At 50.8% G+C, this 23,319-nt stretch overlaps 1 protein-coding gene across 19 annotated transcripts in view; it reads left to right on the forward strand.

Annotated features, from left to right (window-relative positions):
* Positions 1-23,319, forward strand: part of CDH23 (cadherin related 23) — a 524,046-nt gene that overhangs the window by 132,435 nt on the left and 368,292 nt on the right. For all 19 annotated transcript variants that reach the window (XR_010318119.1, XR_010318120.1, XM_064269675.1 and 16 more), the window contains 3 exons: positions 5,605-5,747; positions 6,687-6,734; positions 6,865-6,957. Coding sequence is in view for 17 of the 19 variants with exons in the window: in XM_064269675.1 (XP_064125745.1) it covers positions 5,605-5,747; positions 6,687-6,734; positions 6,865-6,957 (284 nt within the window). In the remaining 2 variants the exon portion in view is untranslated. The remainder of the gene's footprint in view (positions 1-5,604; positions 5,748-6,686; positions 6,735-6,864; positions 6,958-23,319) is intronic.

The raw sequence follows: 23,319 nt of genomic DNA on the forward strand, positions 1-23,319 counted from the left end.
CTCCCAGGATGGGATACACAGCCCCAGGATACATATCTCAAGATAGGATACTTAGCTCCCAGGATGGACTAGGCCCCAGGATGAGATACGTAGCCCCTAGGATGGGATGCATGGCCCCAAGGATGAGGTACGTGCCCCAAGATGGGGTACCCAGCTCTCAGGATGGAGTACATGGCCAATTCTGAGAGCCTGGACTCCCAGCCAGTGCCCAACTATGATTCTGCCTGCATCTCAAGCCAAGTGCTACAGTTTGGTCATTATTAGGTTTCTGTTAGGCATGCTTTTTCCTGTCCATTAGTGTGCATAATTAAGAATTAACTTGCTACACTCTCTCCTCTTGGTACGGCTCAGAGATCTTCATGACTTTGGGGGACTATCTTCTAACACCTCTAGGCAGGTGGTAGGATTCATTTATCTATCCAGGAACTATTTTTTGAGTACCTACTAGATGCCAGCTTCTGTGATAGGCTTAGAGATACAACAGAGGACAGGCAACACAACAAGCAAGGCCAGTGCTCCCATGAGAGTGCTGGGTGGTGGGTAGGGCCAGGCAATCCGTAAGTCAAGTGGATAAAGACGATAATTTCAGAGGGGTGAGGGCTGTGAAGTCGATAACAGACTTCAGATAGATTATCTGTCTGATTGAGTATTTGGGGTAGGTAGCTTTTGACCTGAGAGGTGAACAATAAAAAAGCTGGCATGTAGCAACATAGACTAGGAACATTCCCAGCAGAAGGCCCAACCGAGGCAAAGGCCCTGTATTCATTTCCTAGGGATATTTTGTTACGTATCTCGTAACAAAATACCACAAACTGGGTGGTTATAAGAACAGAGATTTGTTGTCCCACAGTTCTGGAGGCTGGGAGTCCAAGACCAGGGTGTTGGCCATGTTGATTCCTTCTGAGGTTCTGAAGGAGAACCTGTTCCATGGCTCTCCTCTGGCTTCTGGGAGCTCCAGATGTTCTTGGCTTGCAGCTGCAGCCTCACAAGGCTCCTTTTCTCTGTCTCCCAGCCCTCCCAGCCTCTGTGTCTCTTTTCCTCTTTTATAAGGACACCACTCAGATTGGATTAGGACCCACTCTCATGTTAACCTGATAACATCTTCAAAGACCCTTATTTCCAAACAGGGTCACATTTACAAGTACAAGGGTTAGGACTTCAACATATCATTTGCAGTGGGGGGGAGGGGGCACAATTCAATCTGTAAGAGGCCCTGATGCAGCAACAAACTTGGCCTGTTCAGGGGCAGAAAGGAGGCCCATGGGGCCAGAGTGGAAGTGAGCCCAGAGAGCCTGGTGTTTGATGCCCGAGGATGTGTGACCCCAACCAGAGCACTATGGCCTTGGCCATGATCAGATGTAAGTCATTATTTAAGTGCCTTAAAATTCTACTTTCTACCCATGAGTTAGGCTGGGCTGTAGCCTGAATTGGGTTGGCACAGTGCAGGGACCTCAGGCCCTCTGAGTTACCCTTCACCATGAGGGTAGAGGGAGGCCAAGTACACAGAGGTTGTCCAGCTGCACTGATTGAGCCTGGAGCCTTAAGACTGAGCCTTTAAATCATCCTGAGACCTGAGGAGCTTTTCCCTGCATCTGAAATGTGTGCCATAAACCAGACTGACTTACAGTCAGTCCTCACTGGTCCATTGTTTATGGCCAGCATCCTTTCTGATTGGTTGATGCTTGTACTGTGGCCGTTGTTAAATATTTGAATATCACCTGCTATAAACTAGCCAGGATTTCCAAGCCTGGCCATGCATCAGAGTCTTTTGCAGGGAGCGGAGGGAAGCTCTTAGAGAGTAGACTCGGGCTATACTCCAGTCAACTGAGTCAGCAGGGCCTGGGCATTTGTATTGAAACAAGCTCCCCAGGAGGCTCTGATGCTAACCTTTTTAGGGAGTGTCTTTTTTTTTTTTTTCTTATTTGGGTTCCCCAGAAGCAGATGTTGTGATGAGGATTCAAGTGCAAATAGTTTATTGGGGAAGAGGATTCCAGGAGACACAGGTAGGGAGGGGAATCAGGACATGAGAGGGAAGGCAATGAAGTCATGAAGATGCATTATCCATCAAGTTGCCACTTGGACAACTGGAGATTAATCCCAATGGGGATCTCTAAGACCCAGTGTAGAACAGGTATCTCTGAGTTACCCCCTCAAAAGGGGAGGAAGCTGGGCATTTATCTACCAACTCTCATCTCTATCCACCATCTTCTATCAGTCATTCGCTGAGTGCTGCTACCAGTGGCTTTAGTTCCTTGGCACTTCCAGCCTGTCCTGTGGGGGGATAGAGTGGACTCCGATGGCCAGAAACCCTCAAGCAGATTCATAGGGTCTGGCAGTTGGAAGTCAGGCTGGTGTGCATGGAAATGGTATGTGCTATGGGGTAATGGCTGAGGTACCCAGAATGGCTGAGGTACCCAGAACACTGCTACAGAGAGTATCCCACCTCCTATTTGTCCACCATACAGGGGGCACCCCAGTGCCTGTGAATCCTTAAGTATCCTTACCACTGGAGAGAACAATAGGTATTCTATAGCCCTGAGATCCTGGTATATTCTCTGTTTCTCAGGTGGGACCAAACCCAGAGTGTGGCCTCTGTACCCCAAGGTCATAGCCAGGGGTGATTCCCATGAACAGTAGGTTGGAGCTGGGCCCACAGATTATCCTCATTCTTGTCAAAATGGCGCAGAGGTCCCTGGAAGCCTTCCCTGGTGGAGACAAGCTTTGTTTTCTGGAGAAGCTGAGGCTGGACCCAGTTTCTGCAGAGTGGCAGAACATAGCTGGGTGGGGTGGGGGGGTAGGGGGGAGGGTATGTGTGCTGCCCAGCTGGAAAATTGTGGGGCATCTTGTCTTAAATATAATATTAAATCGGCACCTTTAATTAGTGCACTTAGAAAAGGTCACTAACAATTACCTGGGACACAGAGAAGGCGTGAGCAGGCAAGAGCCCGTGAGGAAGCCAAAAAGGACCATTTTGAGCAGCACATAATTGAGGGGAAAATGGATAAAAAGTCCAGGAAATTACAGGGTGGGTGACAGCAGCTGATGGCCCCATCCCTGTCCTGCCCAGAGCCCCCCCTCTTGAGAGGACCTGAGTTTTGGGCCTGGAGAGCCATTTGGGGTATTGGCTGAGTTATGTGACCTTGGCTGGAGGACCACTTAGCCCTCTCAAAATCCCTTGGCCAGCCTGGAGCTCAGCTCCTCACCCACCTTGGGCTGGGCCTGGAAGGAGGTTGGCAGGGGAGGTCTGCCTTGCGGAGTATGTGGGTGGGGGGTGAGGGGAGGCTGCAGATTTCCATGGACTCATTGTTGTCTTTGGACTGGCAGGGACCCCCAGTTTCCCCATGTAGGCTCTCCCCAAGGCATTGGGAAGTAGCTCAGTGTTTCTCAAACTTTGTCACTAAAGGACCCCTGAGGGCAAAGGAAAGAGAAGATATGTCCTTGGAAGTCTGGGGAGGCTAGAAATTTCTTTATAGCTTTCCATGGTGTTTTTAAAAAATAAACTAAATTTTACATTCCGCTCCTAACGTATTCCTGTTTGTTTTAGTATAAAATAATTGCTTGTCATTGAGCAATATGGACGCTTTGGGAAGATGTCCTTGGTTCATTTATGACTTCATAGATCTCCATCCTTCTCCATCTAGAAGGAACACTGGACTGGGAATCTGGAAACTTGGGTAGAAGTCCTGACTCTGTTGCTCACCGTCTTACTTTGGGCAACTTGCTAAATGCCTTTGTCTTCTGTGTCTCTAAAATGAAAGGTTGGGCTCCCCAGAGGTCGCTGAGGTTGTTCCAACTCTGTTCCATGGTTTTACTTCTCCTTCTCCTGCTTAGTACCTCCTCCCATCATCTTAGCTGCTACCATATCCAGTCTGCTGTTCTGATGTGTGACCTTGGTGAGGCTACTTTGCCTCTCTGAACCTTGACTTTCTAATCTGTGAAATGAGTAGAACAGTGGCTACCAAATAGAGAGAACTCATGTGAATGGGCTTAGCTTGGTGTCTGGCATGTCATAAATGCACTAAAATGACAAGTATCTCCCTTTTTAAGTGTTTGGCTTTCAGTTAGGGCCTGATAAGGTCATTCCCATGGAAGTCTCAAGCCTTGAGCCCACACATCAAGTGTTGAAATGTGAAGGCTATGGAACAAACATGGCCTCTGGCCCAGAATGCTTGAATTTGAATCCATCTTACTAACTGTGTGGCCCTGGTTAAGTTACTTAATCACTCTTCCTTGCCTTGTCTCTTAAGTGGAAATAATAGTAAAAATTAAGTGAGATAACAGTAAAAATTAAATGAGATAACAGTAAGGATTAAATGAGATAATACCCAAACCCACTGCCGTCGAGTTGATTCTGACTCATAGTGCCCTCTAGGACAGGGTAGAACTGCCCCATAGAGTTTCCAAGACTGTGAATCTTTGCAGAAGCCAACTGCCACATCTTTCTCCTGAAGAGCAGACTGGTGGGTTTGAACTGTTGACCTTTCTGTTAGCAGCTGAATGCTTTAACCACTGTGCCACCAGGGCTCCTCAAATGAGATAATACCCACTGCTGTTGAGTTAATTCCAACTGGTAGTGACCCTGTAGGACAGAGAAGAACTGCCCCACAGGGTTTCCAAGTAGCCACTGGCACATACAAACTGCTGACCTTTTGGTTAGCAGCCAAACGCTTAACCACTGTGCCACCAAGGCTCCAAGTGAGATAATAATAAGGATTAAATGAGAAATTGCTTTCCCCAGTGCCTGGCATATGGTTAGTCCTCAAAAATGGTAGCTGTCATTGTGTTAAAACTGAATTGTCCTTTTAAAAGTTCCCTTAGAAAAGCTTATTAGCATTCTTTTCTAGATAAAATTGTCAGAGTTTGGAATCCTTCCTTACTTAGCTTGATCTTCAGAGCTGTTTAGTAAATATGAGAGTCAGTATTTGGGGACATCCCACTTCCTAGGGTAAACTAAAGTTTTAAAAGATGCGATTTGCCTGAGGCCCTGGTTTCAAATGTAACCTCCCCTTTGAGAATCAGGTGAAGATCACAGACCCTCTCTACAGAAGATGCCTCACTGTATACTCATAGTATTTTGCACACAGCCCCTGGGGTGTAAGGACACCCTGAAGCTAAGGTGATCTGCTGTCCTGGTGTGCCTGTGACTTTTCTGGTTTTAGCACGTGTCCCAGTAAATGCCTCAGTCTCGGACAAACTAGGGCAGTTGACTGCCTTACCTGAAGGCTACGTAGAGGGGCTGTGGACCCAAGAGAAGAAGCCCTGTGCTAGGGCCTCTCACGCAGGGCTGCAGGCCAGGTATCCTGGCACACGGCGTAGCCTCTGGCCAAGGCTTTGCTTCCTTGTGCAGGGTGACACCCACCACTTCATTCCCTTCTTGAGGACAGGAATATGATGATGATTTCCAGTTAAAGGCACATACACCATGACGAGTGGGCAGGTGGAGGTGGGAGCCTGGGTCAGAGCCCAGGGACTCACAAGTGTCTTGGGATTGTCAGTGACCAACTAGAGGTTCACTAGGTAGCTCCTCCCTCCTGGGAGCCAGGTGCCAAGGAATGGCCCTGACCTTCCATTTCTGCCCTCTGCTCTCTCCCTTGATTACTCCAGGCTCCTCTGTGACCCAGTTGCTGGCCCGAGACATGGACAATGACCCCCTGGTGTTTGGCGTGTCTGGGGAGGAGGCCTCCCGCTTCTTTGCCGTGGAGCCTGATACCGGTGTGGTGTGGCTCCGGCAGCCACTGGACAGAGAGGTAAGGCCTGCCCGTACCCCTTTCCCAGGGAGCAGGAGCAGACCCTGGGGAAAGGGTGGCTCACCGTCTTCCAGGGGCTTTCCCCTGAGATTCCATTCTGACCCTGAAGTCATGTCTTCCTGCCTAAATGGTAACCCTCTTCAAGAGTCAATGCTGATGTCTTGGACTTGGAATGGAATAGGGTGGTTGGGGGTGTCTCTAAGTGTCACCATCCAATTGAATGGGCAAAGGGGACAGTAACCCTGGGCTCATTCCCTGTAGAACGGGGCTCTGTGGGGCACAGAAGTCTATCCCCCCCAAACAAACATTCCTCAAAGCGTGTTTCCAGAGAAGCAGGAATTGATGACATAAACAAAAACCAAACCAAATGTGTTGGCATCAGATTGACTCTGACTCGTGGTGACCCCATGTGTCTCAGAGTAGAACTAGGCCCCATTAGTTTTTCAGTCGCTAATCTTTCAGAAGTAGATCTCCAGGCCTTTCTTCTGAGGCACCTCCGGGTGAATTTGAACCACCAACCTTTCGGTTAGCAGCCAAGCACTTAGCGGCTTATGCCACCCAGGGACTTCAGTGACATGGTGCCCCTTAGCAAGTTAAGGTAGGGATTTGAACAAAACCTCAATTCCTGTCATCTTTTTACATTTGAGAAGGTGGCCCCAGAGATGTTTAGTGACTTACTAAAGATTACACAGCAATTTAGTGGTAGAACCAAGACTGGAATCCAAGATTCCTGACTTCTAATCTATTGCTCTTTTATGGAAGGAATCAATATCCTAATCTGCTTCATGAACACGTAGGTCAATGCTGATTTTTTAAGAGAGCCTTTAGAAGTCGAGCCCAGAAAAATTCCTGGGGCAATGCTGGAGGCTCTCCTGCTCCATTTAGGATGCAGGACCTGGAAGCTCCACCCACCTCTCTAACTCTCTCCTTTTCTTTCAGAGCAAGTCAGAATTCACGGTGGAGTTTTCTGTCAGCGACCACCAGGGGGTGAGTGTCCTCTAAGGCCCCTGCTGCCCTGGGAGGCATGTTCCTGGGCTTGGCAGGTTCCCTGGGCTCCTGGGTTGGAGAGAGGCCAGAGGCTGATGCCTGCACTAACTCTCTGCCCTTCTCTTGCCAGGTGATCACACGGAAGGTGAACATCCAGGTCGGGGATGTGAATGACAATGCGCCCACATTTCACAACCAGCCCTACAGCGTGCGCATCCCTGAGGTAGGAGCCTGGGGAGGGTCCTACTCAGGGGGCTGCTGCTCCCCAACTGTCTGGGGGTAGGCTGAAGAGTCAGGTAGGGACAGCAGCTCCAGCTCTTCTCCTGCCCACGCCTCTGCTCAGGCAGGTGTCAGCTCTGGGCAGGCTGGTGGCCATGCTGGACATGGGGCCCATCTGGCAGTCCAGAAGAGTGGCTGGGCCAGTGGATCAGTGAAGCCTCAAAGCTGAGCCAGGCCTGACTTGGTTGAGTCCCCAGTGGAGCCAGGGGTGGGATAGGAGTTGGAAAGCAGGTGTCGTGTCCTCTTTCCTTCCATTCGTCATCAAGTGTGGGCTGTGAGCAGGGTGGGTTGGCAGGCCTCACTCTAGGCCTTCTCACTTTGTCCAGAATCAGGTCCTCCAGGACACGGAGATGCCATGGTTCCAGAAAGGGGCTTTCCCCAGCCCTTTGATCCACCCCTCTCCCCACCAGTCTCCTTGGCCCCAGTTCCTTTGGGTTGTCTGTGTACTCTGAGTATGTTTGCATGAGTGCATGTGTGTAAAATCAAGCCATTGCTGGTAATTGAGAAGTACAAATTATTGCATTACAAACGGTTCGTTAATAAGCTGGCTGCTGGCTCTCGATGGCACCAGGGTTCTCACTGCTTGCTGTCCGTCTCCCGGGTGGCTGATAGTAGTCTTCTGGGTTGGCAGAAAGCAATTTAAAGACCCCGAAGGTGGTGGATAAAGAGATTCTAACCAGGTTGGGAGGCAGCAGTGCAGGGTTGGGATGGGAGCAGAGATGGAGTCCGTCCGAGAGGCAGGTTGGCACCCTGGCATTTGAGTTCTAGTTCCTTTGTATTAAAGTCATTGGATGAGGGAAGTACAGAGCCTTTTGGGAGCATCCTATTGAATTTATAGATGAGAGAAAACTGAGGGTCATCATGGGAGCGTCGACTTACCCAAGGTGACACAGCCTTAACTTTGAGCCTCCTAACTCCAGGGCAGACTCAGATTCCCTAGAGGATGAAGAGACCTCATCTCCTTCCCCCAGGCCCTGGCCCTGGTCCTGCCTACTCACTGTGCGTCAAGGATCCTACGCTTGTACCACATGGAGGAAAGTGTCAGATGTGCAGATGGGAAGGCCCAGAAGTTGCCCTGCCTTTCCCCTGCCCAGGGCAGGGGTACAGTAGGAAGAGCCGCAGTGCTCAGCATGGGGACACATTTCCCTGTGTTGTGGCCAGTGTGTCCAGGGACTGCAGCTTGGCTCCAGGCTGCCTCTCATTTGGAAGTCTCCCTAATTTAATTAAGGGTCTCTACGTGCCAGCCTGCACTCCGGGCCTGGGCTCAGAAACCAAGGGCACTGCTCAGAGTTAATGAGCCTTGGACCCATTGCTCAGCTGTCATCCTGGCAGGCATGGCTGCCCTCTGTCTTCCACATAGGGGGGACGCAGGCAGCAGCAATGGTGAGGGGATGAGGGGTCACATCCCTTTTCCCATGCCCTTGGGCCAGAGGCCAGCCTTTTCCTCTCCTCTGTGGCATGAGATGTGGCCCCTAACACCCAGGCCTGTTGGAATCCCTTGGGATTCTCCAGAGGTCTCTGCCTCCAAGGGTAGAGCCTCTTCAGTCATTCATTTATTTAACAAATATTTATTGAGTGTCTGTAGTGCTCTTGGCTCTGGGCCAGGCTCTCACTTTGCAGAGACCTGGGAGGCTGCAGCAATGGAGAATGACAGGATCTGGAACTAGAAGGCAATGGACCCCAGGTCTAGTCCCCTGCTCTACTACCAAGTTGCTGGATCCATTGGGGCATATCACTTAACCTCTCTGGACCATAGTCCTCCTTACCTAATATAAGAAAAATAAAAGGGCAGACTTGGAGGAATGCCCATGCGGCTTACTCGCTCAGTGTAAACATCCATGGTCACTTCGGTGGCCTGACACTTGATGCCCTGCTTGGGCTACCCAATGTGGCCAATGGAGATGTGGTGTCTGCTGGACAGAGGCCGGGCCACTCATGACCCAAGGTGGCCTGGCACTGACCAGCCTTGGCCTGGGATGGTCACCTGAGCTGGAACTTAGCTGCCTGGCTCAGGCTCTTGCTGGGGTGTCAACAAAGAGCCTGCTGGCCCCCCAGCCCAGAATTGAGCTTAGGGTCTTCTGCTTGCATTTGAGGCCGCTCTGGAAACTCTAGGCCCCTGCCCTTGAGAAGTGTGACTCTGTGGAGAAGCCCTGCAGATGTGAACAGGGTAAAAATGCAAGCCAGAGAAACTGAGTGCTGCAGACCCTGGATGGGTGAGTGCGGGGCTGTCAGAGTGATCAGAGAAATCTCAGCAGGCTTCCTGGAGGAGGTAGGTTTCTATCAGACTCTTGTCTAGGTGAGAAGTGGACACTCTGCGTTGTATTGTGGGACGAGGGAGACTGGAGGTCACAATACCTGGATTCTAGTCCTGGCTATGCCAACAACTGGATGGGTAAGACTTTAGACCTGTCCCTGCCCCTCTGCTGGCTTCAGCCTTAATGGCTGTCAAATTAGGGAGTTGGCCCAGGCCCCTTCGAGGGCCAACATCTATGACCTGAGGATGAAAACCAGTGGGAGAAGCATGTTCTTATCCTTAGTACATTATCGTTCCTCAAGGGATGGTAGAGAACCCCGGTGGCTGCAAGAGGGGCCTCTTCTTGAACGGGCTCCCATCCCTCCTATCCCAGGCCTGAGGGACTTGGTTTTCTGGGGATCATGTCTTCAGGCAGCCAGCTTTCATCAAAGATGGACTGTCTTCTAGCATGTCCCAGAACCCCTCAGGTGCGGAAGACCATAGAGCTCAACCCCCAGGGCTTCCCAAACCTCACTGCCACTGAGAGAGTTTGTTAAAAATGCAGCTTCCTGGGCCTCTCCCCTACCTACTGAATTGGGGTTGCTGTAGGGGCCTGGGAATGTACATTCTAACCAGTCCCCCAGGAAATTCTGATGGGGCATGTCTGGGACTCTCTGAGTCAGCCCTAGCACTTAGCGCTGAACAGCTTCTAAGACACGTGGTCTTCCACTTTCTGCTTGCATAACTCCAGGGATGGGGAGCTCAGTACATCCTCTGTGGACAGGGAGTAGATTGTGGGGCAGATCTCATTGTTAGAAAGTTCTCCCTCATGTAGATGGAGACTTGGAATTTGCCTCCCTGTAACTGCCTGTGGACTCTGGGCTTAACGGCCCCAATTATCAGGGCTCCTAGGGCTGGGGAGTGGAGCTTAAGAAGGTAAAAGGTAGGGGACAGGAGGCATGGAGCAGGGGGCTAGGACAACCAAAAGAGAACCTGAGTGGACAGGGGCCAGAGGAGTGCACCTGCCACCCTGCACACCGTACTGTGGGCCCCATTCTCTCTGAAGGCCCCGGCCTGGGCCCAGCCCTGCTTAGAAAAAGCCAGGCAGGTGTGTATTTGGGTTTGTTTGTTCTTGGTTCCCCTCCCACCCACCCCTCTCCCCTCGCTAAGCTGTTCTACATGTAATTATCCATTTTATCAGGGTGAAAGGCCCTGCAATTCACTTGTCGAAAGCCCTAACGAGGCAGCGTGGATGCTTTCAAGTCTGTAAAGAAAAGGGAAATCCTGCTAGAATTGGCAACTTAATTCACCAAGCCAGCCTCGACAGACCTCATTAAGTCTCCGTGTATTCATTTCAGGCTAATGGCTGTCATGCTGACTGCTGTTTGATTTGCTGTAATAGACTTTTATGGCGTTCCAATTTGCTCAAACGTGTTCGCCTGTGTCTGTGCCCAGCAGTGCCACTCCAGTACATTCTCGAGGTGCACACACCTGCCTCAATGACCTTCAGTGGGGCCCCTGCTCCACCCCACCCCCCTCCTCCCAGGACTCACCCCCTCGGCCCTTCAGGGGTGTGTGGGGAGGTGACCGTGAGCTTAGGTATTGGGACAAGAGGGTAGGTGTGAGGTTAGAAGTCAAATGGTGCCAGGTGGCTCATTAGGTCAAGGAGTCCAGGAGTGCCGTCTGGAATCTCAGGGACGGCCGTTCTGACAAGTTGAGCCTCTGTAGCTGGGGATTCAAGGCTTTTACTTATCTGTCCTCATCCTTCCTTTCTGAGCCTACCTCTCGGTTATCCTCCACGTGAATCCTTCCTGTCACCCCAAAGGCCAGTTCTCTGCATCTGACGTGTCTGCGTCTCTCTCTTTTCGATCTTTTTCTTTCTCTTTCGAACACACACACATTATGCTTTTCTAACTAGCACGGGAGTGTTTTCCCTCTTCTCTCAGCCTCAGTCATTTCCACGTGTCCTTCGAAGTCTCAATCTGATCCACTGTGTCATGAGCCACGCAATTTTTTTTTTTTTTAATTGAGCACACAAACATTTTTTGAACCAGTACCTAATAGGCCCCAGGGATCCTAAGCTGACTTGGCTCCAACATTGTCAGCTGCCTTAGCCAGGTGACTTAACCTTTCTGGACCTCAGTTTTATTTTCGGTAAGGTGGACACTGTGTGCCTGCATGGTTATTGTAAGAACTGTAATAACGTAGGTGAAAGTCCTTTGCTTGGTTTGTGGCTCGTAGTGTAGTCAGTAAATGGTGGAGATTAAGACCAGGGTCTTTGTCCTCAGGAAGATAATTTTACAGAGACGGAGACAAGTGCATGTCTAATTACTTCCAAATGTATTAAATGCCATGGTAACTTAGTCTGTGCAGAGGGCAATGGATGTGCTATGGACAGAGTGATCTGTTCTTTACAGGGGGACTATTTGTTTGGGACCTTATAGGATGTGTAGGAGTCTGTTAGGCAGAGAAAAAAGTTATGGTGTCTCTAGTATCATGTATTTTCTGAGATTCTTTAGTCTCTTTTCATGTATTGGAATTTCTCAAAGAGTGAGGTGAACTCTAATCCCTGACTGAGGCCCTGCAGAGGAGGGACGGTGGCTGTGTGGGTATGTGTGTCCCTTGCAGACTCCCTGCTGGTTACTTCATGGGAACAAAGCCAACCTGGAAGTGGGCCCCTCGGTCCTTGCCCAGGTCTCTGTACCAGAAAGGTCCTACAAGATCCTTGTCACCTGTGGCTTCAGGTGACCAGCTCTGAGGTAGGGAGGAGGCTGCTTACGAGGAAGGGTTGGAGCTGGGATGAGATAAAGGAGCTGAGATATTGAGGGTCCTTGCCTGAGCCTCAAAGCTGGCTGGCGCAGGGGTAGAGCTGGAATCTAGGCCTTCTGGCCCAGGGTCCCATGAGACCACACAGTGTCTCCATGCCTGTTAATAAGAATGGGCTCAAAATTAGTCGTTCCCTGTGCCTACTTGCTAGAGATGGGGAAACAGGAAAGAGAAGAGTATTCCTTGAGATCATTTTGTTAATGAAATAAAATTATTTATTTTTATAGTAGTGATAAAAAAGGCAAAATAAACCCATTGCCGTCAAGTCGATTGTGACTCATAGTGACCCTGTAGGACAGAGTGGAACTGCCCACAGGGTTTCCAAGGCTGTAATCTTTATGAAAGCAGACTGCTGCCTCGTTCTCCCATGGAGTGGCTGGTGAGTTCGAACCACCCACCTTTTGGTTACCAGCCGAGTACTTAACCACTGCACTACCAGGGCTCCTCAAAACCAAACCCATTGCCTTCGAGTCAATTCCAACTCATAGCAACCCTGTAGAACAGAGTAGAACTACCCTGTAGGGTTTCTGAGGCTGTAAATCTTTACAGAAGCAGACTGCCACATCTTTCTCCCAGTGATAGGCTGGTGGGTTCGAACTGCCAACCTTTCGGTTAGTAGCCGAGCACTTTAACCATTACGCTACCAGGGCTCCTTAATGATAAGTTTTTAGTAGTAGTAGTCATTGTCATTGTCATCGTAGCAGTAGCACTGATAGTTTCATGTGTGCCTAGCACCATGCTTTACTTGTGGAATCTCCGAGAACTCTCACCATCACCTTACGGGGTGGGTACTATTGTTATTCCCATTCTCCAGATGTACTCATGGAGGCAGAGTGTGACTGAGCCCTGGTGGTGAAGTGGTTAAGCGTTCCGCTGCTAACCAAAAGGTTGGCAGTTGGAATCCACCAGCCACTCCTTGGAAACCCTATGGGACAGTTCTACTCTGTCCCAAAGGGTCGCTGTAAGTCAGAATCGGCTCGGCAGCAATGGGTAGTCAAGGGATGGAGCCAAGACTAGAATACAAGTCTGGTTATGTGATTTTTGGCAAGGACCTTCAAATTCTGCTTGTAAAATGGAAATAACTGTATCTGCCTTGCAAAATTGTTTTGAGGATTAAATTCAATGAGGCCATGTATGCAAAGTTCTGAGCAGAGGGCCTACTATAAGAAAAAAAAAAAAGAAAGTGCCCGATAAATGGTTGTTTTTGCTGCTGTTTGTATGCCTGTCTCTCCCGCCAGCCTGAGTAGGGTCTGAGCTTGGCATCTTTGCATCCTCAGCCCCCAGTCCGGTGTGTGCAGAAGGTGCTCGATGAATGAAGGAGCTTCGCAAATGGGTGTTTGTGAGGATCAAGGGAACATTTGTACAAAGGTGCTTTGCCCCGGCCAGCTTGCTACGTGGAGATGAGGGGTCCCTTTATTGCGCACAGTGCGGAGCTGGGGTGAGGACCAGCCAGACTGGGTACTGAGCAGGAGAGAGTGTGCTTACACAGCCCCACACCTCCCTTGCCTGCCAGGATACTTGAGGGCCAAGCTGCCCTGAGCTGGCGCTCACTGGTGCCCTGTGTCGCCTGCCAATGCCTGGATCTCAGCATGGCACTACTGTCCTCTGTGGCTGAAGCATGAGGAGGCCAGACGAGACCCAGGGCAGGCAGAGGTGGACTTTGCCAAAGAGGCCGCCTCGTTAGCACCCACCGGGGCTGGCGGCAGTGCCCCAGCTGCCCTCCCACGCGGCGTGCCCATCAGACACTGAATGATTTATAAACTGCATCCTCAGGTTGCAATGGGGGGAGGGGGCTCCCACTGGCCTGTGCACGCCGTTCTCCCTGAGGTGTCAGCTCTGCTCATGAGAGAGTCGTCTCCCATGCCAGGGGAGCCAGCCCCTTGACAGGCCATATTAATTTATACCTCAGGGCCATGGGGCCCAGTGGCCCCCTCTGCATCTATAACCACCTGCCTATTGATCTGGGAGAGGGAGACCAATAAATCATCTTGGGGGCTCTGGACTCCTGCTGGCCAGACCAGAGTGGCTTGTTCTAGCCGGGTGGCAGCCCTGAACCATGTCTCTATGCCGTCAGTGAACACCCACAGGTGCTTGCTCCTTGTCTGGCCTCCTCCCTTCTGTCAGTGCCATGACGAACTTGCTGGACCCCTCCTCGCTCACAGCGGGCAGATGTCCCAGCCTGCAGCATCTGGGACAGTGAGCTCTGGGCTTGCAGCAGTGAAGTGACATATCCATGTGGGCAAAGCAGCAGGGCAGCCTGTTTCTGTGTAGTTCTGAGGCTCTGTGTGTGTGTGTGTGTGTGTATGTGTGACATCTAAATAGTATCATTTCCTGTATCTCCGAGTGTTTTCATTATCTTTCATTTGTCCTCATGACAGCTCTGTAGCTTACGGAAGAGTTATTCTTCCCATTTCATACATGAGAGAAATTGAGGCTGAGATAAGTTCACTGACTTCTCCAAGTCACCCAGAGTTAGAAAAGCTTGCAACTAGAATCATAGTCTTCTATCCAGTGCCCTGCCTTCTCCAGAAGCACTTTTTACTCTTTCTTATTTTCAGCACTTCTGTGGGTGTCTTTTTGTAAGACTTTGCCATGCTTGCTTATGATTTGACAGAAGTTGCAGGGGCGCGGCTGGGTACGCCCAGATGGAGGAAGACTGGCTGAGAACTCTTAGGTTCCATCCAAGGCTGCAGGCTGTCCCACAAAGTCCCGCACAGCTCAGAGGGTGCAGGGGAGGAACTTCACTCAGAGCTTGCTGCCAGCGCCCGAGGTGGAAACAGACATGGTCGTAGTGATGCCACTTTCTTGTGCCCTACAGGGTTAGTGTGCCCCCAGGGCCAGCCTCCAAGATCTCAGTCATCAGTTATGGACACCACGTTGGGAGGGGAGAGGTAGGAAACCCACCCACTCAGGCTAAACACCAGCCTCAGCCTCAGGGCAGTGAAGATTCAACATCTCTTTGGTGTCCGGGAGGGAATACATAGAGTCCCACAAAATCCAGGGCTCAAAGGAACTCAGCCCAGTTGTATGCTCCAAAGTTCCCAGCTCGTTCTCCCCCAATGGGATGAGGCCAAGGACTCCTGGTCCCCAGGACCCTTGTGGCACCTCCTCCTTCTTTGCCCATGGGGTCGGGGTCAGGGCTCCTCCACCACCTCAGTGTGGGAGCAAGAAACGAAAGGAGCCCAGATGTAATTAAAATTATTATTTTGTTTTAATGGTAATAATGTTCTTAATTACACCGGTTTCCTCGCCGATCCGAGCTGGGAGTCTTTGGGGGCCCATATAATTCTATCGCAATGACTGCGGGACCCTCTGCTGTGAATATGAAGCAGGGGCCCTGTGTGCAGAGCCCAGCTTTTGTGCATTAGGGATTCTCTGGTACGTGCCAGGACACCTTTTATTGTGCCCCCGCCCTTTAAGTAAAGAACCTCTAAATGGAAGTGGGTGAGAGCGGCCCGCTAGGAGCTGTTCCTGCTGCATTGTTAGGCTGTCAGCCTCACGTGCCTGGAGTCCATCTGTCGTCTGTCATCTTCCTTTCTCTTAAATGGTCTCTTCTCCCCCACCATGGAGTCTGTTGGAGGGAGAATGCTGGCCCCCTGCTGTACCTCGCTTCCTCCAGGAAGTGGCATCTCCTTGGACCCAGGGTGGAGGCAGGCTTAGGAAACCAAGGGTCTTGGAAGGCCCAGCCTGCCACGAGGAGCAGCTTTGGTGTTTCTTCATCCCCAGAACCTGTGCTGCATCTGAGAAGTGGGGACACTGGTCTCTGCTGTAGACATCGTGATGGAGCCCTGCACACAGAGGTTCTGGCTCCAGCCTGGGAGGCCATAAGCAAGGTGCTTAGCCTTTCTGAGCCTCAGTTTCTTCATCTATAAAATGGGGTTGTTGTAAAAGTTCAGTGAGAGCATGTATATAAAGCACGGCACGCATAGGGACCACTACTGGGTATTATCATTACTATGAAAAGTCCTCTGAGAACTTTGGGAAAGTTGCTTGGAAATTTAAGGAGCTCAATAGGTAGGAGTCCCTGGGTGATGCACACAGTTAATGTGCTCACTGCTGATTGAGAGGCTGGCGATTCGAGCCTGTCCAGAGGCACTTTGGAAGAAAGGCCCGGCAATCTACTTCCAAAAACTCAGCCATTGAAAACCCTATGGAGCACAGTTCTACTCTGACACACATGAGGTTGCCAGAAGTTAGAATCAGCTTTACAGCAACTAGTGGCTTTTGTCACTACAAGCTGGTTGGTTGATATGGGGTGTGTATTAGTTTTCTATTTCTTGGCTGTAACACACTAACATGAATGTAGTGGCTTAAAACAAAGCAAATCTATTGAGATCACAGTTCCCAAAATCAAGGTGTCAGCAGGGCTGTATTCCTTCTGGAAGCTCTAGGGAAGAATCCATTTCCTTTCCTTTTTAGCTTCTAGAGGCCACCGGCATTCCTTGTCTCGTGACCCCTTCCTTCATCTTCAAAGCCAACAGCATAACATCTTCCAATCTCTCTCTCTCTCTGACCCTCCTTTCTTTCTTTTATAAGGATTCTATGATGACATTGTGCCCACCTAGATAATCCAGGATAATCTCCTCTTCTCAAAATTCTTAAATTAATCATGTCTGCGAAGTCCCTTTTGCCATATAAGGTAATGTGTTCACAGATCCCAGAGATTAGGCCGTCGACATCCTGGGCGCCATTGTCCCAGGTAGTACAGGATATTAGCGGTCACGAGTTTACAGTCCAGTGGAGACAAGACATGAAACATGAAACAAAAACATGGGGGAAACAAAGGAAACAGTCACCAAGAATAGCTAGTAATAGGTCCAGGCTTTTACAAATAGACTGCTTGAAACCAGCACCAGAAGGGACCCTAAGGATGATTTAGTCCAACCATGCGTGCGGTAGATGGTCAGCAAATCCAGAGAGAGTAAAAGATTTGCCCACGATTACCTGCTAAGGCAATGACGAAACCACAGAAAACCAGAGGGAACTAGGGAAGATTACTGGAGCAGGAAAACAGTTTCCAGAACCCATGAACAGAGCCCATCTCTGTTTCCACACCTGTTTTCCAGGTGGGGCCTGAGTGCCCAGGGCCAGGCTAGGGTATGAGAAGGGTGCTGCCCCCCAAGAGCAGTGACTGGCAGTGCTGGGGTACGTTCTAGACACAGATCGCTGGTGCCCATGTGAGTGACTGACCACGTTGCTGGTATTTTTCCTGCTTGGGGAGACTCTAGGATTTGGTCTCAGCCCCTCTGCCCACCCTAACAAATTATAGTACTGTCAAAACAGCCTGGGGAGAGGCCTGCAAGCCGCTGCCCTCGCCCCCCCCGCCGCCCTCGTGACAGTGAGGCCCCACGCACAATAGGCTTGTTTTGATGTGTTTGCAGGCTGCCTGACCCACCTTGTTTTCTCCCAGGAGGTGGAAAGTGAGAAGGAGTGGTTGATGGAATTATTATAATTTCTCTGATTCTTTAAAAAAAAAAAAAAAAACTGATTCTTTAGCAGCCTTTAATTACTTTGCAACTTTGTGGCGCTGGCTGGAAGCCTTGAGGGGCTGAGCCCTCCCTCTTTGTAATAACCTTAAGTGGAAGCCTCCTGTCTGTCTATTAAAAAGCCTGCTCTTCTCTTCAGATGAGATGATGCTGCCCAGAGATTTCACCCGGGACATAATCACTAGGTACAATGTAATCTTCCCTGCTGACTGTCTTCACCATCCGTCAGACCAGCCCACCTCTGGGGTCCGCCAGTCAGAAGATCCCACTGCCAGGTCACATCCTTGTCCAGGCCTGCCCCCCAGGAGAGAGCAATGGCACACCAGACCTTTTTGCACTTAACCCTTCCCGTCTCTGTCACGCCCAGTCCGAGCCCAGCCTCGTCTCTCACCATTCTCAGCACAAGCCCTACGTCTCAGGAACGGGGTCACTCTCCTGCTGCCCAGCCGTTGTTCACACTGTGCCCTCTGTCCCCCCAGGATGCCTTCATCCAAGCCCACTGCTCCATCGTCCTTCCCACCATCTGGCCAAACCTACTCCTCCTTCCTCTGAATGATCTGGTGGAGGAGGAGAGGTTGGTCCTCTCATTATCCCCATCTTACAGATGAGCAAACCAAGCATTAGGGAAGCCAGAAGACTTGCCTATATTACCCGCCTTGGAAGGGGCTAACTGGTATCTGACCACAGGCCTTTCACTTGGACTTCTCTCTGAGGACTTGAAGGCATGGGTCTCTTTTAGTCCCTGCTCTTGGGGTTGCTCCCTATACCCACCCCATCCTAGCGTCTAAGCCTGGGCTAACCCCCTGCCTGCTGACCTTGGCCTGGGTGTTCCCAGCCCCCTCACGGGCAGTAGAGGCCAACCCAGCCAGGTCTGGGTGCTGAGCCTTCCTCAGGCTGGCTCCGGCCAGGGGACGGCCCTCCTGTCTCTGTTACCTGTCTGTGCACACTGAGGTGGGTGTAGCTGAGTGAGTTGGAGTGGGACGAGCTCTAACCTAGGCAGTAGCCCCACCGCCTGCGGCTGGGAGACTTGGGCACTTAGCTTTGCCCTTCCAGTGCTCAGTTTGCCCCTCTGTTAAATGGGACTCTTAGTCTGGGGCCTGCCCACCTCCCACCCACCCCCAAAGTGGTGACGGGGACAGGAAGGCCTGGAACGTAAAGTCTTATAAATGGATTAACCCCTGGAGTATTTTCTCTATAACTTCCATAAGTTTTCTTTCTCTCTCCCTCATCTTTTTTTGTTGAGCACACATATTACTTAAACGTACATATAGAGAAGGGAGCAATCCTAGGTGTTCAGCTCTATGAATAATTATTGCAAAGTGAACACTTGTGTAATTGCCCTCAGATCAAGACACAGGACCTCTTAGCACTTAGAAAGCCCCCACCCCCCAGTTCCTTCCAGTCTCTCCCCTCCCACTACATGGAACCACTGTTGGCTTCTAACCACGTGGATTAGTTTTGCCCATTTTCACCCTATTATATACATTCCATTAGTTTTTTTTTTTTTTTCTGTTTTGTAGTAAAATATCCATAACATAAAATTTGCCATTTTGACCATTTTCAAGTGTACAGTCCAGGGGCATTAATCACAATCACAATGTCCATTAGGTTTTCATTATTGCCTAAGGCCTGGGGACCTGGCAGCCAGCTTCCTCTTGGAGGTCACTTCTCACAGAAGGAGTACTGTATTAGGAGCCTCATAGACCTGAGTTCAAATCCTGGTCTCACCACTTATATCTGTCTCTAATAAAGTGAGCATAGTACTGACACAGGGTTACCTCTGTGCAGAGCACATAAGAGGTCAAGGGTCATCTCCGCAGGTATATAGGAGCTACCCAGGTGCTGGGACAGGAGGCTAGATGGGAGAACAGGATTCATGGGGAACTGGATGAAGAGAGGATGGGGTGAAACCTGAGGTGAGAGGATTTGTTTGATCCTTAGAGCAACCTTTCATGTTGCTAAGAAAGGTATGACAATCCTCATGCCATAGCCGGGGAAGCGAACCCAGACAGGTTAAGATGCTTGCCCAAGGTCATACAGCTAGTCCAGGATCTTGTTCTCTTTGTACTGCCCCCAAAGCGAGTCCAAATGCACTTGACCCCAGGCTACTCCACTCAGACTTTTGGATTTACAGTAAGGCTTCTGCCTTCAGAGGAGCAGGTCCCTGGATCTGGAGGTGGAAGGGGGAGGATGTGTGGTGATGGGAAGAATTCTTACGAAGTGACCTTTATTTTGTTCCACTGCACCTTCAGCCTCACACAAAGCTGCCGTTCATATCAGCAGCCCAATCTCAGGCCTGCACAGGAAAACGCAAAAATCTTTAAAGGCTCTTAGCAGTGACTGCTTTTTTTCCTTTCCTGGTCAGGGCTGCGGCAGAGCTACGGGGAAGAGGGGAGAATAATAAATACCTCTAAAATATAGCCTGACTCTCACCTCCCCCAAGTCATCAGATCCCCCAAACCCAGGGACCACCAGACCTTAAAAAACAACAACAGCAAAAAAGATCGCCCAGCACAGCCCCAAAGATAGAGATGCAACAGCAGCTATTGGGGCGGAAAGCCCTAAATGGTGTGGAAGTAATACCCAAAGTGTGCTGGCGATTACAGGCATTTCCACAGAGCCCCGCCTGGGCTGCGCAGGTCAGTGCCAGCCGCCGAGGGGAAGTAAATAAGCGCAAGCCGTGGAGATCCCAGTTAACCATTGCCATACAGAAGGGATGGGACCAGTCCCTGGTGATGAGGTAGGAGGGTGATAAAGAAGGCTTGTTCATTCATTCTTCCATCCATTCATTCATTCAACTAAATGCAGTCCCTACGATGTGTAGGAATGTTGCTGAAACCTTTCTGTGGTGCTTCAAGGTTGATGGCCGAAATCCCACAGGACTGGCAAGGTCTGGCCCAGCCCCCTCTGCAGCCTCCTTGACCATGCCTCTCCTCTCTGCCTTCCTGCCGCCTTGGACTTCTTTCCATTCCCCCAGTGCACCAAGCCCCAGAGCTTTTGCAAGGGCTATTTCCCTCCTCCCAGACCAGAGCAGATCTTTTTGTTCTGTGCCAGCAGTGCTGCATAGCTTTGGTCTTGGGATGCAATTATTCATTTGTTTGCGGGACTACTTGACCACTTATCCTCTCTCAGGACGCTGTGAGCTCTGAGGGAGCAGGGGTGCATCTGTGCGGCCATCTTTCTACTGTGGGGCCCTCAGGGCCTGGCGCTTTGTGTAACTGTGTCCTTTAAAAGAGAAATTCCACCAAGGAGTGCTGGGTGCCCACTCTCCCTCAGGCCCAATGCTGAAGGCAGCTCCAAGCTGAGCGCCCCACTCAGCCTGTCTCACCAGAGTTGCCAAGTGGCCCTGGGAGAAATGAGGCACCTCATCCAGGATTGTTGGAAGAAAAGGTATCATCTAATGGGGCTGTGGAAGGCAGAATAGTGGCCCCCCAAAGATGTCCACATCCTAATCCCAGGAACCTGTAAATGTGTCCTTATATGGCAAAAGAGACTTTGCAGATGTGATTAAATGAAGAATCTTCTGGTCGGAAGTCATCCTGGATTATCCGGGTGGGACTAGTGTATCAGAAGGGTCCTCGTAAAAGAGAGTCAGGGGGATCAGAGAAGGCGATATGATGACAAAACAGAGGTCAGAGAGGGAGAGAGGGGGTGATCTGAAGATGTTATGCTGATGGCTTTGAAGACAGAGGGAGGGGCCACGAGCCAAGGAATGCAGGCAGTCTCTAGAATCTGGAAAAGGTGAGGAAATGGATCCTCCCCTAGAGCCTTCAGAAGGAATGCAGCCCCACCAATACCATGATTTTAATTCAGTAAGACCCATTTTGGACTTCTGGCCTCTAGAACTATAAGATAATAAATCTGTCTTGTTTTTAAGCAACTAAGTTTGTGGTATTTTGTTATAGCAGCCATAGGAAACTAATACGGGGTGCTTTGGAGGCAAAGCAGTAGGCTCATGAACTGTAAAGTGCACCCTTCCAACTACACCAAACTCTAGTTCACTCACTCCCTTGAGGCCCTTTGGGCAGGAGGGTAGTGACACCAGAGACGGATTGTCAGGAGACAGGTGTGAGGCTGGTTCTGTTGGGAAGATCCAGGAGGGCCAGCCATGGTCAGGGACATCCAGGGCCAAGGAAGGCCCTGCTGAACCCAAGAGGGGCGATGTGGCAGGATCTGAGGACCTAGAGCTGCCAGCTTAAGGCAAGAGCCCATGCATGGAACTGAGGAGAGCGAGAGCTGGTGGGTGAAGGGCTAGGGAGTGGTGCTGGAAGCTGCTGCATCCCAGATGTGGCTGCCACGCTGTTGGGACACCAGGGAGACCCACACATTCCCCAGAGGAGGGCTCAGCGGGGGCCTGGGCTCTGGTGACCCTTCTGGGAAGTCTGGCCTCTTGGCACCAGCTCAGAAGCCAGGGAGAGGAGCCCTTGCTTGGTTTTCACAACAGATGCAGAAGTGTTGGTTCCATGTACCTGACTCCACTCTTCCATTCACTCATTCGTTCATTCACCTACTCATCAGACATTGCCTGGGTGCCCGCTGGGTGCCTGGCCCATGCTGGGTGATCCAGGCTTACCCCTGCTCACCCAGTGAAGAGGATGAGAGGCCCGGTGCTTAAGACCTGAGCAGATGCCACTGGGACTTGGCTCTCTGTGTGCCCATCCCAGCTTTGGTACTGCAGGAAAGCTGGGCCCTGCCCCCACCACATCCTGTCCTGGCTCCCAGGCCCTTTGCCCTCCCACAGCGTGTATGCACATCAAGCATGGCTCCCTCCAGGCAGCAGAGTTGAACAAATGAGCCCTAAATGGGCCTGGCAAATTGGTTCTCTCCGCTCTCTGCCATCCTCCATCACCCTGCCCTACAGCAGACTGGATCTACCCTCAGGCCCTGCTCTTGATCTGGGCCCAGAAGGAAAGGCAGAGGGACCTCCCCTATCTCGGGGCTCACAGCTACCCTGGGCTTTCTGGCTGCTTTTTTATTTCTGGGTGGATGGAGACCCAGAAAGACAGAAGAGGCATTCCTAGAAGAACTTCCACCAGCCTGGTTGGTTTGAGTTGGGTGTTATGGGGATGGGACAATACTAGGGACTTGGAAGGTGGGGAAACTGGGCTCAGGGGTTTTAAGGAGTAAGGAGCAGGTCTTAGGAGAACTGGCCACCCCCTCTGACCTCCTGTTTCGATTCCTGTTTATACCACTTGTTGGATATGTGGGATCTCCAGTTCCCAAGTTCCGGGATTCATAAACTCATTAAGAAAAGGGCCTGTGTCTTATACATTTCTTGTACCGCACAGGTCCAGGGTTACTGGAGATAGGGAAGGCACTGAAAAATAATCATAATAACAATAACAGAGACTATACCTGCAGTCACCCATGTAGTTTTTATGACCAATATGTAACGCAAGTAATGGGATTGCCCCCGTTTTTAAGATGGGGAATAGGAGGCTCAGAGGGGTTAAGTCAGTTGCCCATATCACAGGATAGAGCTGGGATCTGATCCTAGCCAGGTGACCATTGTGAGGTGTATGCCAGGCTCCTCATGACAGAGCTGCTGGGCTGTGACACCTTCTCAGGGTCCCCTCTTGTACAGGCCCAGTGCCATCAGCTGGCACAGGACAGAGAGGGGGTGGGATGGCCAGGCAGCCACTCCCAGTCCAGGAGGGCTGGGGAGGGTAGCGTGTTCCTGGAGAGCCAGCCTCCCGCCGCCTGCACCAACGCACGCATGCATGCACACACCTCCACCGCGGCGTCCGACCTGCCTCCCTCT

This window comes from Loxodonta africana, chromosome 16 (genome assembly GCF_030014295.1).
Source record: "Loxodonta africana isolate mLoxAfr1 chromosome 16, mLoxAfr1.hap2, whole genome shotgun sequence".
NCBI lineage: Eukaryota > Metazoa > Chordata > Mammalia > Proboscidea > Elephantidae > Loxodonta > Loxodonta africana.